Source organism: Myxocyprinus asiaticus, chromosome 18 (assembly GCF_019703515.2).
Source record: "Myxocyprinus asiaticus isolate MX2 ecotype Aquarium Trade chromosome 18, UBuf_Myxa_2, whole genome shotgun sequence".
Lineage (NCBI taxonomy): Eukaryota > Metazoa > Chordata > Actinopteri > Cypriniformes > Catostomidae > Myxocyprinus > Myxocyprinus asiaticus.
In genome coordinates this window covers 8,704,828-8,717,599 of record NC_059361.1, presented here as the reverse complement: position 1 = coordinate 8,717,599, position 12,772 = coordinate 8,704,828, and the positions used below count along the sequence as shown (strand labels likewise).

The 12,772-nt window shown below is 38.3% G+C and overlaps 1 protein-coding gene across 5 annotated transcripts in view; it reads left to right on the top strand.

The window, feature by feature from the left end:
* Positions 1–12,772, top strand: part of LOC127455983 (E3 ubiquitin-protein ligase NEDD4-like) — a 48,407-nt gene that overhangs the window by 14,550 nt on the left and 21,085 nt on the right. For 4 of the 5 annotated variants that reach the window (XM_051724218.1, XM_051724219.1, XM_051724217.1 and 1 more), the window contains 6 exons: positions 5,570–5,620; positions 7,988–8,049; positions 8,351–8,453; positions 9,643–9,806; positions 10,007–10,127; positions 10,400–10,552. In XM_051724218.1, the coding sequence (XP_051580178.1) occupies positions 5,570–5,620; positions 7,988–8,049; positions 8,351–8,453; positions 9,643–9,806; positions 10,007–10,127; positions 10,400–10,552 (654 nt within the window). Of the gene's footprint in view, positions 1–3,183; positions 3,217–5,569; positions 5,621–7,987; positions 8,050–8,350; positions 8,454–9,642; positions 9,807–10,006; positions 10,128–10,399; positions 10,553–12,772 lie in introns of those variants that run through there. The other variant, XM_051724220.1, reaches the window with a different exon arrangement.

Sequence of the window (12,772 nt, the reverse complement as noted above, 5' to 3'; positions counted from 1 at the left end):
CCTGGTTGTAACTAGCTTACAATTCCTCTGTGTCCTGCTCAGGGACACTGTCACACCTTGTGTTCAGTGACAGATTAGTTAACTCATGACTGTGTGATCTTTGGCAGAGGTCAAAGTAATCAGTGCTTCTATAGAGCTAGCAGATTACTGTGTGTGTGTGTGTTTGCCAGGGGTTTTGTTAGTAGATGACTGTGTGTGTATGTGTGTGCCAGTTGTTGTGTTTTTCCACAGATTGTCTCTGTGCTTGATTAATTTTATCAGTCAACAATTCAGCACTTGTTATGTCTTTAGCAATGGCTCTCCTGCTGTGGTGCATTAAAAGCTAATAGATTTATGAAAATAATTAGAATTCTTTCAATAACAGCTTAATTTATCTTGGATTCGACAGATTTAGAGTACATGCTCATTTCTGATCTTATTGTACATGATTCATCGGTGCACATTATTTCAGGAAAAAATGTCTTTGTAATCTTTCATCAAATGAAATAATTTGGTCCACCACTGAAACAACTTTCCTTTTCAGCTCATTTCACTTAGGCTGCGCAGGCTGTTGGTTAATGTTAACTAACAGACAAATAGCTATATAGGCATTGTTTTAAGCTACTGTTGTATGTAGCATTTCTAAAATCACAGTTTTCTTTCCTGTGTTGATGTATTTCCTCTTGTAACGGAAAGTTTGGGTGGGGCTTTTTTTATTTTTTATTTAGCCAACAGCCATGAACCATGATTTGCTACTTGAAGTTGCTAGTCAGAGGCAAGTAGGAGGAGAGGTATTCTCATTCTAGAAAGCATTTTATTGGACAAAAATTCATATATGCCACTGACTACAAGATGAGTCGTTAATAAAACTCATAAAACTCGACATTTTGAATCATGGGGTCTTGTAAACCATCTCCTTCTGAAAGAGAAGAAATGGTCGCAAGCTTTGGTTTTCTTTGGTCGGCAGCATTTAGCTTTGAGTCATCAGCTCCGCTGATAAAACTGAGTGTTGAGTTATTGTCAGGAAATGTTGATGTTTGTCAGGTGTGTTTTGCAGTAGCAGCCATGCTCATCATGTAGCAGAAAATTTTTCTCTTGAGCTTCCATCATTAAGTGTTCTCTTTAAACATTTGGCATCATTTAGCCTACTGTTTTCCCTCTCATTACCTGGCCAGACGAGGCCAATTGGATCCGGCTGCTTTCACATCATTTTTCCACTTTTGCTTCACTAACATGTGGCCTTGTTTCAAAAGATGAGGTTCATCATTTAAAACAGGACTTACTTTACTACTCTATACTGTACTATACTATACTATGCAGTACTATACAATATGATGCTATACTATGCTCTGCACTACTCTACTATGCTACAGGTAGATTATGCAATGCTGTATTATATTATACTATAGTATACTATACTATGCTTTACACTACTATGCTATGTTATGCCATACTATACTAATATTGACCCTACTATTCTATACTATTGTATTCAATACCTACCATACTGTTTATCATACACAATATTATACAATATTTTACTACACTATACTTCAGTATATGCTACATTACTACACCATACCATACTATTCTGTTCTAAGCTATACTGTTCTCTGTACTACTCTACTATGGTATATTATTATGCCATACTATACTAATCTAGACCCTGCTATTCTATACTTTACGATGCAATACCCTACCATACTATTTATCATACTATACTACACAATATTATACCACTCTAAACTATTCTGCTATGCTATTTTATGCTATACTATACTTAACTATTCTAACTTAGACCCTACTATTCTATACTTTACGATACAATACACTACCATATTATTTACCATACCATTGTTTCCCTTAGGATTTCTTTCTGCAGCGGTGCTGTTGTGCATGCGTCCACAGGCCCACAACACCGGACAGTTAGTGTTACTACATTAAATCGTTGTGTTGTGATTTGAGAGTTGAAAAGCCTTCTAATTTATGTTTTCTCCTGTTTTCAGTTTGTCAGCGCCATTTAGAATGTGGGGGCTGTTTTTTTGTAACTAGTTTCATCACCGAGACATAAGAGTTTTGCAACAGACGATTCTGCACCGCATTCAAATGGGTTTTGCAATCCCTGCCGCACATCTTCACTGATTTACAAGCGCATTTAAAATAGTCTGTGCGGTTGAGACCAGTGTGCGAATTGAAGCACCTGCTTTGCGCTCGTGCTGCTCTAACCATAATTGAGCCGTGTTGATAATTGATCCATGTAGTGCTGTTTAATTCTGCTTTTGAAGTGAGCAAAATGCGCTCCAAAACATACAGATGAAAGGGGAAGGGTCATTAGTATTCACGAGGAAAGCACTAACTGATTGTTCAGTGAAACGTTGCGATCCCCTGCCATCCTACGTTTCAGAAATGAGCTCGCGGGCCACATGAACTAAAGCGAGTTTGACACGTGTGTTATGCAGTGACGTCACTGTGAGTTAGGGCTGCACGATTTGGACAAAAAGTCATATTGCGAATATTTTGAAAAATATTGCAATTTGAACTACGATTATGATAGACAAAAAAAAAAAAGAAATGGTAATATTTTTCACATGTTCAACTGCAACATGGCTACTGGGGTTTTCACATTGAAAGAAAGGTCTCTTTTTGGTTCTTTTTAAGAGGACTCAACTCTTGGTTGAACCAAAGTGAGACCTTTTTTTTCAATTCACCCACAAACAAATAAATATATAAACAGTGAAATAAATAAAAAAACACTGTCTTCTTCATTTTCATGTTGTACCCAACCACCGTCTATCTGTTTTTTTTCAAAAAATACTGCTGGTTGGTTGAATAATTAAATAATTAATAAATTATATTATTAAATAAATATTCCATTTTACTCTATGCCTCAAAAACAGATAGACTAACACAAACTGTTCTCGACTGTATATAAGATAGTCCTAAAGAATGAAGCTTATGTCAAACTGAATTTGAACTGATAACCCATTGGTGTAATTAAACTTAAAATGAAAGTTTTGGTTAGTTTGTCACTATTTTATTTAATTATTGTTATTCTTTATTTTATTATATTTCATTTAACAATGCATTATATTATAGTATCTAAATATTTATATAGATTTAGTATATGCACGTTCATTCCTTTTCATTTTGTTTGGTGTTGGTAATATTAGTTCCGCTTTCACAGGTAAACAGATGACAGGAGAACGGAGGATGAGCGCAGGTTTCTGGACTCTACAGGTGCTACTGTTAATGCTGTGTGCTCTGCAATCATTAAATAAAGATGTTTGAATTATACCCCATCTTGTATTCTGCGTTATTATAATGATATCTGTGCCTGTCGGAGACTGAGATGCTGCTGCTGCCCCTAATGATAATAAATACTGCTTCACGCAGGACGCGCCGGTTTAGTGTAAATAAAGCGTTTAGCGCACATAAGCAAATGGAACCGAACTGTGAGCACTTCTGTTATTGTAAATATGACATGGAGTTTTGGAGCACAGAACTGCCCTGAAAACACTGTATTAATGCTCTAACTTAATAGAGACTGGACAGAGTAGTGCAAATAAACTTTGAAGCGAGCAGACTATTTATTTATTTAATTAAATTGCAGCCCTTTGCTGTAATAATCGCATGATATCATATTGCGATTTCGATTTTTTTTCGATTAATTGTGCAGCCCTACTGTGGTTGTGGGTGTGGTTGTGGGTGTGTGGGTGTGTGTGTGGGTGGGTCTCTTTCACAGTGTACAAAGCGCACAGCTGACATTTTATGCCATACTAAACTATACTACTGTATATTATACTATACTACCGTACACACTGCACTACTTTAAAATGCTATTTTATGCTGTTCTATATTATACTTTAATATATACTTCAGTACTATACCATACCATACTATTCTGTTCTCTACACTACCCTAGTTTGCTACATTATGCCTCTCATTATTTACATTATACTCTGCTATTTCATGCTGTTCTATACTATACTACGCTATGCTCTGCACTACAATGCTATGCTAAATTACACTATACTATATAGTACTATACCATTCCCACTATACTGTACTATGCCCTCTACACTACTGTACTATCTGATATTATGCTATTCTCTGCTATACCATGACACAATATGCCATACCTTACAGCATCCATACTATGCTGTGCTATACTATACTTTGCCACACTTGACTCTGTCATACAATATCGCAATAGACTCCTTAATGCCATGCTAGGTACTTTGCAATAGCTATGCTAAGCTATCACTATGCTGCATTTGTCGTATTATTATGCAATACCATGCATTGCTATACTCTGCAATGCTTTATCATAGTATACCATACTATGCAGTGCTATGCTTTATTATTCTGTGCTCATTTATACTCTGCCATACTGCACTACACTTTGCTGGCTTAATAACTTCAATGACATGGCTTGACACCAGACATGGCGCCCGGCAGAGTGGCAGAACTGCTTTGTGGTTTGACCCAAAATCAGAACAAACATATGAGGCAGGCAATAAAAAAAGAGGGAATACATTTGAGGTTTAGTCACCATTATGGCTTTATAAACGCTGTAAAAAAAAAATAAAAATGATTTACCCCTTTTGAAAGTGGGTCAGTCATTTGCAAGGAAGTCCTATGTGTTGATAGACACGTTTTAGTTTAAGGTACTATAAAACAAAACCGTCTGACACCATTTTGAAAGACGAATGCCTCATTTAGGTAATGTGTGTTTAACTTTTCATATTGTTTCGGTTAACATAATGAGAGTGTGTATAAAGGTTGATATAAAAATATATTTAAAGTGCTTCCAGCCATTGAAATGAATGGCACCAGCTGGAAAAGGTTTTTCAATGGGAATGATTTTTTTCCGAAAACAAACTCTCTCTCCGCCTCTTTTTGTTCTCTCTCTCACTCTCTCTCTCTCTTTTTTTTTCCTCTCTTTCTCTTGGCCTACTTTGACCTTCACTCTATTTTTGCAGCTCACTCACAGTCTGAGGGATACTCCACTGGGAATGCTACCTTTATAAAACCTTGTTTATATATATATATATATATATATAACTCAAGTACTTATGTAACTGTAAACAATGTAAGCACTGTAACATCTCAGATAAGGTCAGTGTCTTCATAACAGTGACGTCTTTTATAGAGTATTTCCTACAACTACTGTCAGGTTTAAGTGTTTAATGTAATTTATTTTATTCACAAAGCAGACTGTTAAATTTGCAATATTTGGAGGGGCACCGACAGGACACTGGACATCTAATATGATATTTAGTGATCGTATCAGTAATGTCTATAGCACAAACAGTGCAGGATGGGTTTCACACTTTAGGGTTATTAAGAACAATTAATGTAAATTAGATCTATATACAGTAAATACTAACTTGTTTCGTGCGTGTGTGTGTGCATGCAAAATTTGTAATAGATTCAGTGGAAACACATTACATTTGTTCTAATGGTGAATTAATTAGAAGGAATTTACCGTCATGGATGTAAAGATGATTTTATCTTTCTAATAGAATCATAAGGTTTTGTTAAAGTTATTCTTTTTCTAATCTTGACATAACTTTTTCTTTCTCTGCAGACAAGAGATGATTTCCTCGGGCAAGTGGATGTTCCTCTACATCCGATCCCAGTGAGTGTTTATAATGCATATTAAATGCTAGTTTTATGGTCCCACTTTATATTAGGTGTTTTTAACTGCTATGTACTAACATTAAAATACATACAATACCATGTATTTATTGTGTAACTACATGTTGTTTTGCAAAATTCTCTCAAAATTCACATTTGCCACTACTGAGGTTGAAGTACAGGTAGGTTTAGGAGTAGTGGTAGGGTTAGGGTTAGGTTTACGGTTAGTAGGGCGGGGCGGTTTTTGCGATTTAATTCGAATTTGCGTTTTGACACACTGTTTTATTTTTTTAAATCGAGAAATCAAGATTTTGCAAAAAAATATTGCAAACGCTGTAGTTAGAGATGTTGTAAATCCACCAAAGGCTGAATAAGGAAGAGAAAAAGAATTCATAGCACTTGTCTTAATGCCACTCCCGATCTGATCAGTTGCACGTGTGTGGCGCGCTCCAAATGAACGTGGCAGGTTAACAACACGGAGACTGATATAAAAGACAGCGGTAATATTCCCAGTACGATTGTACACAGTGTGATTGTAGCTCAGCTTCGTCCATCATGCAGGTATACACCGGCTTAAGACCATAACTGGCCTCAGCGTGCGCATGCTGATGAACGGACTCCTTTCTTTTCTTTTTACCCATAATAAAGAGTTAGTTACGTGACAGTTATGGGTGCTTCATTTCAAATCATGGAGAATCAAACATCTGCCGCTCCTTTTGCCAGGATGCTTCAAATAGATCGCTAATTATTGCTTTGTTGTGTGACGTGTTTCAAGTGTACTGCATCTACTAGCCAACATTTGGGAAGTGATCATTTTGACAAACTTTGCGAGTTGAATTGTAATGATAAATGATTTCATATTGCTGCACTGCTCAGCGTGAACCGCTAGAGGGTGCGTCTCTATCTGCAGTGGTTTATGAATATACACACAAATTGTTTGATATACAATGAGTACTTTCTAGATAAATTTGACAATTTATAGATAAAATTAATACCTTCACTGGCTAAGAATTATTTAGCAGTTTTCTTATTCTGTTATTTCTGAACATCTGGGTTTATTAGATTTTAATTTATTTTACATTTACAATCTGTTGACAACTTCCCCCTATGGTGCATTTGTACATTTTTCTTGCACACCTTTGTTTCCTGTAATGAAAAGATCTTGTATTTCTCTAACCAGGTTGCCTTGCATTCTTTTTGTTATTTTTTTTTTTTTATCCTCTTTTCTCCCCGATTTGGAATGCCCAATTCCCAGTACTTAGTAGGTCCTCGTGGTGGTGCGGTTACTCTCCTCAATCCGGGTGGCAGAGGACAAGTCTCAGTTGCCTCTGCTTCTGAGACAGGCAATCCACGCATCTTATCACGTGGCTAGTTTTGAATGACACCGCGGAGACTCACAGCATGTGGAGGCTCATGCTACTCTCCGCGATCCACGCACAACTTACCACGTGCCCCATTGAGAGCAAGAACCACTAATCGCGACCACCGAGGAGGTTACCCCATGTGACTCTACCCTCCCTAGCAACCGGGCCAATTTGGTTGCTTAGGAGACCTGTCTGGAGTCACTCGGCACACCCTGGATTTGAACTCGAGACTCCAAGGGTGGTAGTCAGCGTCAATACTCACTGAGCTACCCAGGCCCCCTAAGTTGCCTTGCATTCTAATAAAGAACATACAATTTGAATCATGTTGGATTACATTTAAAAGTTCAAAAAAATTGAATCGTGAATCATCCATATGTTACAAATCGATAAAAATCAAGATTTTATTTTTTTGCCATATCGCCCAGACCTAACGGTTAGAGGTAAGGTTAACAGTGTAACTACAAATGTAATTAAATTTAGGTACTTTAAATGTAAGTCCAGTGCAACAACACGTATGTGCATTGTATCAAATGCTTAAATACATAATAGTTAAAGACACCTAATATAAAGTGGGCCCAGTTTTATTAATTGTCTGCTTTGTTAAAGCTCCTGACTTGTGTTGTATCGTGTTCACTAATAAGCCTATAGTTTAAAATGAGATGTTAGCTCTTATTTTTAGAAGGTCTATCTCATATGTCTTTAGAGACACTCCCATTTTAACACACTGTAAAATAAATAAACCTCCTGGTCAGTTACACCTAATTATGAGTCATTGTGAACATTAAACTCACTTTATAAGTGTGTGTTCGTTGGCCGAGTGTTCGTTGGCCGAACATTCAGACTTAAATATGTCAGTTACATCTCACTTTGTTTCTTACACTGTTTTCAACTCTTGTTATTTTAATGCATTATGTTAAATGTGAAAGAAATGGAGTTGAATTACAGAAATAAAGAATGTAACTTGAGGCAGAAGTTAAAAGCGTTTTCTCCTTTTATGTCCACAGACAGAAAATCCAAACAATGAACGGCCGTACACTTTCAAGGACTTCCTCTTGCACCCGAGAAGGTTAGCTGCAGATTTAACTGTTATTTCAGACACTATTTTCACCACCTTGATACCTGCATGGTTTATTCCCCAAACATCAGTTGGGTTTTAACCTAATGTTAACTTGTGTAATTCTGTTAGTTGCTGTCGTTAGCACTTTTAACCTCCTATCACGTCATTCCTTGTAGCTATGTATTGTATTCATTTGAAACATGTAAACACCGTTGATACAGTTCAGCTGAGTTTTGCATTTAAAAGCGTTTTTCGGGTGTTTTGATGTGGATCTTTTGTTGATGTATCTGTTTAACTGTATTTGTTGCAGTCATAAGTCCAGGGTAAAAGGTCACCTACGACTGAAGATGACTTACCTGCCCAAAAACAATGATACGGAGGACAACCTCGCTGAACAGAACGAGAATCTGGATGTAAGAATACTTCAAATGTTAATCACACACCAACGTAAGCCTTCCTAACAAACACAAGTGTTTTAATGTTTACCCGTTAATTCTAGAAAGGAAAGAACATAATTAAAGTAGGTTTGAGTGGCACCACCCTCAAATGTTTGTCTTTGATGGTGAGCCCATGAAAGTGTAATATAGATTCCTTTTGTGACTTTCCCTTGTATGAATTCTAATACGTTTCTTTAAAGAAATGTGCTGGGTTCAGTACAATTTATGCTGAATAAGCTGTCGATTACCACCGAAAAAGCATCATAAACGCATACAAAATACTTGAATTACTGCTGCGATTAACAACAGAAAATATACACAAACATCTCTTTTTAATACAGTTTTGTTTGAAATAATTGTCGAGAGATATCTCACCAGTCTCTGTGACAGCTGTAGACAAATATGTGTCTGCGGGCCGCCGTCTTTGACGCTTTCTGCCTGCCAATCATTTTGCGCGTTCTTATAGTATTGTAGTTGCAGCGAATTGAGGCTTAATGCTCAATGTGCGTTCTTATGTGTTCTTACGGACTTGTTTGACGTCATCATCCACTGCCGAAGTTCAATTCCAATACTCAAGATCGCAAGTACCGAGAATGCATATAAATACCCAAATGTGTTCTCGATCAGGCCAAATATCGAGAATGCATCGGATGGTCACTGGTGCGCAAGTACCCATTTGAAATCCCAGAAGTCATTACAGCACTGCGGTGGCAGACCAAGGCCGTGTATTCTTATTTTTCCCTCAATTTTGTGCTGTAAGCTCGATAAAGTCTGACGGCTTGTGAGAGTCATCATACTCAACATTTGTTGTTTTGTGGGGCTTCATTTTATTAAAGTAATAAACACATGAATGAAACGAGTCTTAACAGATCAGTTTCCTCTCAGATATCAGTAAGACATTCAGCTGATGTCTTTGAGAAGTTTATGATTTCGAATGTATGTAAATCAGCTCTTTTTAAGATGTCTATCAGATGTTAATTAGAATGCGATGCTTTCCAGGTGAAACACCCTTAAATGGACATCTTGGAGATGTGCTATCTGTGTTGAGATCCATTCATGTTCAAAACCCCAACCCAAAGTTTGAGCAATAGAAATGGTGAAATTTTGCTACTAATTATGCCAGAGAGGCTGAATGTTTCATGCAGTCTTAATTTCTGTGTTGTAGCCTGGTTGGGAGGTTTTGGATCCTCATGAACTGTGCAGTCCGCACCAGCCACACCAGCTGCCTGTGCTGCCCCCTGGCTGGGAGGAGAGGCAGGACAACCTGGGCCGAACCTACTATGTCAACCATGAAAGCAGGACCACCCAGTGGCACAGACCCACCATACAGTAATGAGCACTTACACTTTAAACACACATATTACATATAACACATGCACACAATTCCAACGTACATTTTAAATGATATACACAACACCAACACACTCTAAACACACAACCCAATATACATTGTGAACACACTTGCGCTAGTTAGAGATTTAAACTGGGTCATTGTTTGAGCGCTGAAATGTGTTTGTCCTGTTTGACAGGGACAGTCAGAGAGACGATGAACAAAGACAGGACACACAGACCGAGTCTCAGCGCGCATTCCTCATGCGCAGACAAATTTCTGAACACAACGGAAACCATGAGCGCAGAGATTCACCTGAGGTATTTAAACACACACACTTGAACAAACATGTTCACTTAGCTCTCTAAATGCAGACATATTATAGACTTCTATTTTTTATGTAAAGCTAATTACATTTACTATAGATTAACCTTACCATAAGCCTAAGAGATGGTTCAGCTCACTTTTGGGGACAATTTTGTACCCAAACTAGAGTTGAGTACGTATACACACTCACAAACACACATTGTTCTGTGACTTCTTCCAAACACTCTGACAAATGACAGACTTTCACATCTGTGTGTGTGTTTAGAGCTGGGAGATCATAACAGCGGATGAGTCCACGCTCAGTAACAGCCACAGCGAGCGCTCGCCGCCACCCCCCCACTCCCCGATGGAGTTCACAGGATTTTGCGAGGAGTTTAACAGACTGCAGCCGGGAAATGACAGACGCACATCCCTCACGGTCAGTCTACACGCTGATGTATGTTTCTGACATTGCATGCAGTGATGTTTGTGAAAGCATTCAGCATATTAAAAGAATAGGTTTATGTTTCAGTGCATATAAAGAATTTACAATGTCTGTTGTAGTGGTACATTCGATGCTATTTTGTTTATTAATGTAACTGTAATATTACGTATTGTAGAACAGAAAGCACTCCTGTATTCTGATTGGTCAGTACAACATTACAGCTGTGGAATAAATTGTAATGTAATAACAAATGTTATAAATGTAAAAAAGCTATGATATGAAACACCTGCTACGCACAGCACACAAAGTAACCAATTATTAGCCTTAGTTAGTCCCTTGTCAGGGACTACATCTTCTCATTTTATAAAAGCACTCAAGGCTGTGCTAAATTGTGAAGTAGTCAATGCTATGGGTTGTGCGTAACAATGGCTTTTAGCTATAATTATCAGGGACTTCATTCAAGTACAGTGCATCTGGAAAGTATTCACAGCGCTTCACTTTTTCCACATTTTGTTATGTTGCAGCCTTATTCCAAAATGGATTAAATTCATTATTTTCCTCAAAATTCCACAAACAATACCCCATAATGACAATGTGAAAGAAGTTTGTTTGAAATCTTTGCAAATTTATTAAAAAAATAAATAAAAAAAAACGAAACAATTACATGTACATAAGTATTTACAGCCTTTGCCATGACACTCAAAATTGAGCTCAGGTGCATCCTGTTTCCACTGATCATCCTTGAGATGTTTCTGCAACTTGATTGGAGTCCACCTGTGGTAAATTCAGTGAATCATGATTTGGAAAGGCACACACCTGTCTATATAAGGTCCCACAGTTAACAGTGCATGTCAGAGCACAAACCAAGCCATGAAGTCCAAGGAATTGTCTGTAGACCTCCGAGACAGGATTGTATCGAGGCACAGATCTGGGGAAGGGTACAGAAAAATGTCTGCAGCATTGAAGGTCCCAATGAGCACAGTGGCCTCCATCATCCTTAAATGGAAGAAGTTTGGAACCACCAGGACTCTTCCTAGAGCTGGCCGCCTGGCCAAACTGAGCGATCGGGGGAGAAGGGCCTTAGTCAGAGAGGTGACCAAGAACCCGATGGTCACTCTGACAGAGCTCCAGCGTTTCTCTGTGGAGAGAGGAGAACCTTCCAGAAGAACAACCATCTCTGCAGCACTCCACCAATCAGGCCTGTATGGTAGAGTGGCCAGACGGAAGCCACTCCTCAGTAAAAGGCACATGACAGCTCGCCTGGAGTTTGCCAAAAGGCACCTGAAGCACTCTCAGACCATGAGAAACAAAGATTGAACTCTTTGGCCTGAATGGCAAGCGTCTTGTCTGGAGGAAACCAGGCACCGCTCATCACCTGGCCAATACCATCCCTACAGTGAAGCATGGTGGTGGCAGCATCATGCTGTGGGGATGTCTTTCAGTGGCAGGAACTGGGAGACTAGTCAGGATCGAGGGAAAGATGAATGCAGCAATGTACAGAGACATCCTTGATGAAAACCTGCTCCAGAGTGCTCTGGACCTCAGACTGGGGCGAAGGTTCATCTTCCAACAGGACTACGACCCTAAGCACACAGCCAAGATAACAAAGGAGTGGCTCCGGGACAACTCTGTGAATGTCCTTGAGTGGCCCAGCCAGAGCCCAGACTTGAACTCGATTGAACATCTCTGGAGAGATCTGAAAATGGCTGTGCACCGACGCTCCCCATCCAACCTGATGGAGCTTGAGAGGTCCTGCAAAGAAGAATGGGAGAAACTGCCCAAAAATAGGTGTGCCAAGCTTGTAGCATCATACTCAAAAAGACTTGAGGCTGTAATTGGTGCCAAAGGTGCTTCAACAAAGTATTGAGCAAAGGCTGTGAATACTTATGTACATGTGATTTTTTTTTTTTTTTTTTCATTTTTTATTTTTAATAAATTTGCAAAGATTTCAAATAAACTTATTTCATGTTGTCATTATGGGGTATTGTTTGTGGAATTTTGAGGAAAATAATGAATTTAATCCATTTTGGAATAAGGCTGTAACATAACAAAATGTGGAAAAAGTGAAGCGCTGTGAATACTTTCCGGATGCACTGTAAGACAGGTTTATATTAATTCATCAGGAGAAATAAAATGGTCTGATATAAAATGGCTTTGAATCGTTGTCACAGTTGCTGACAGGTTATAAATAGCAAATTGCAGTGAAATCGTGAC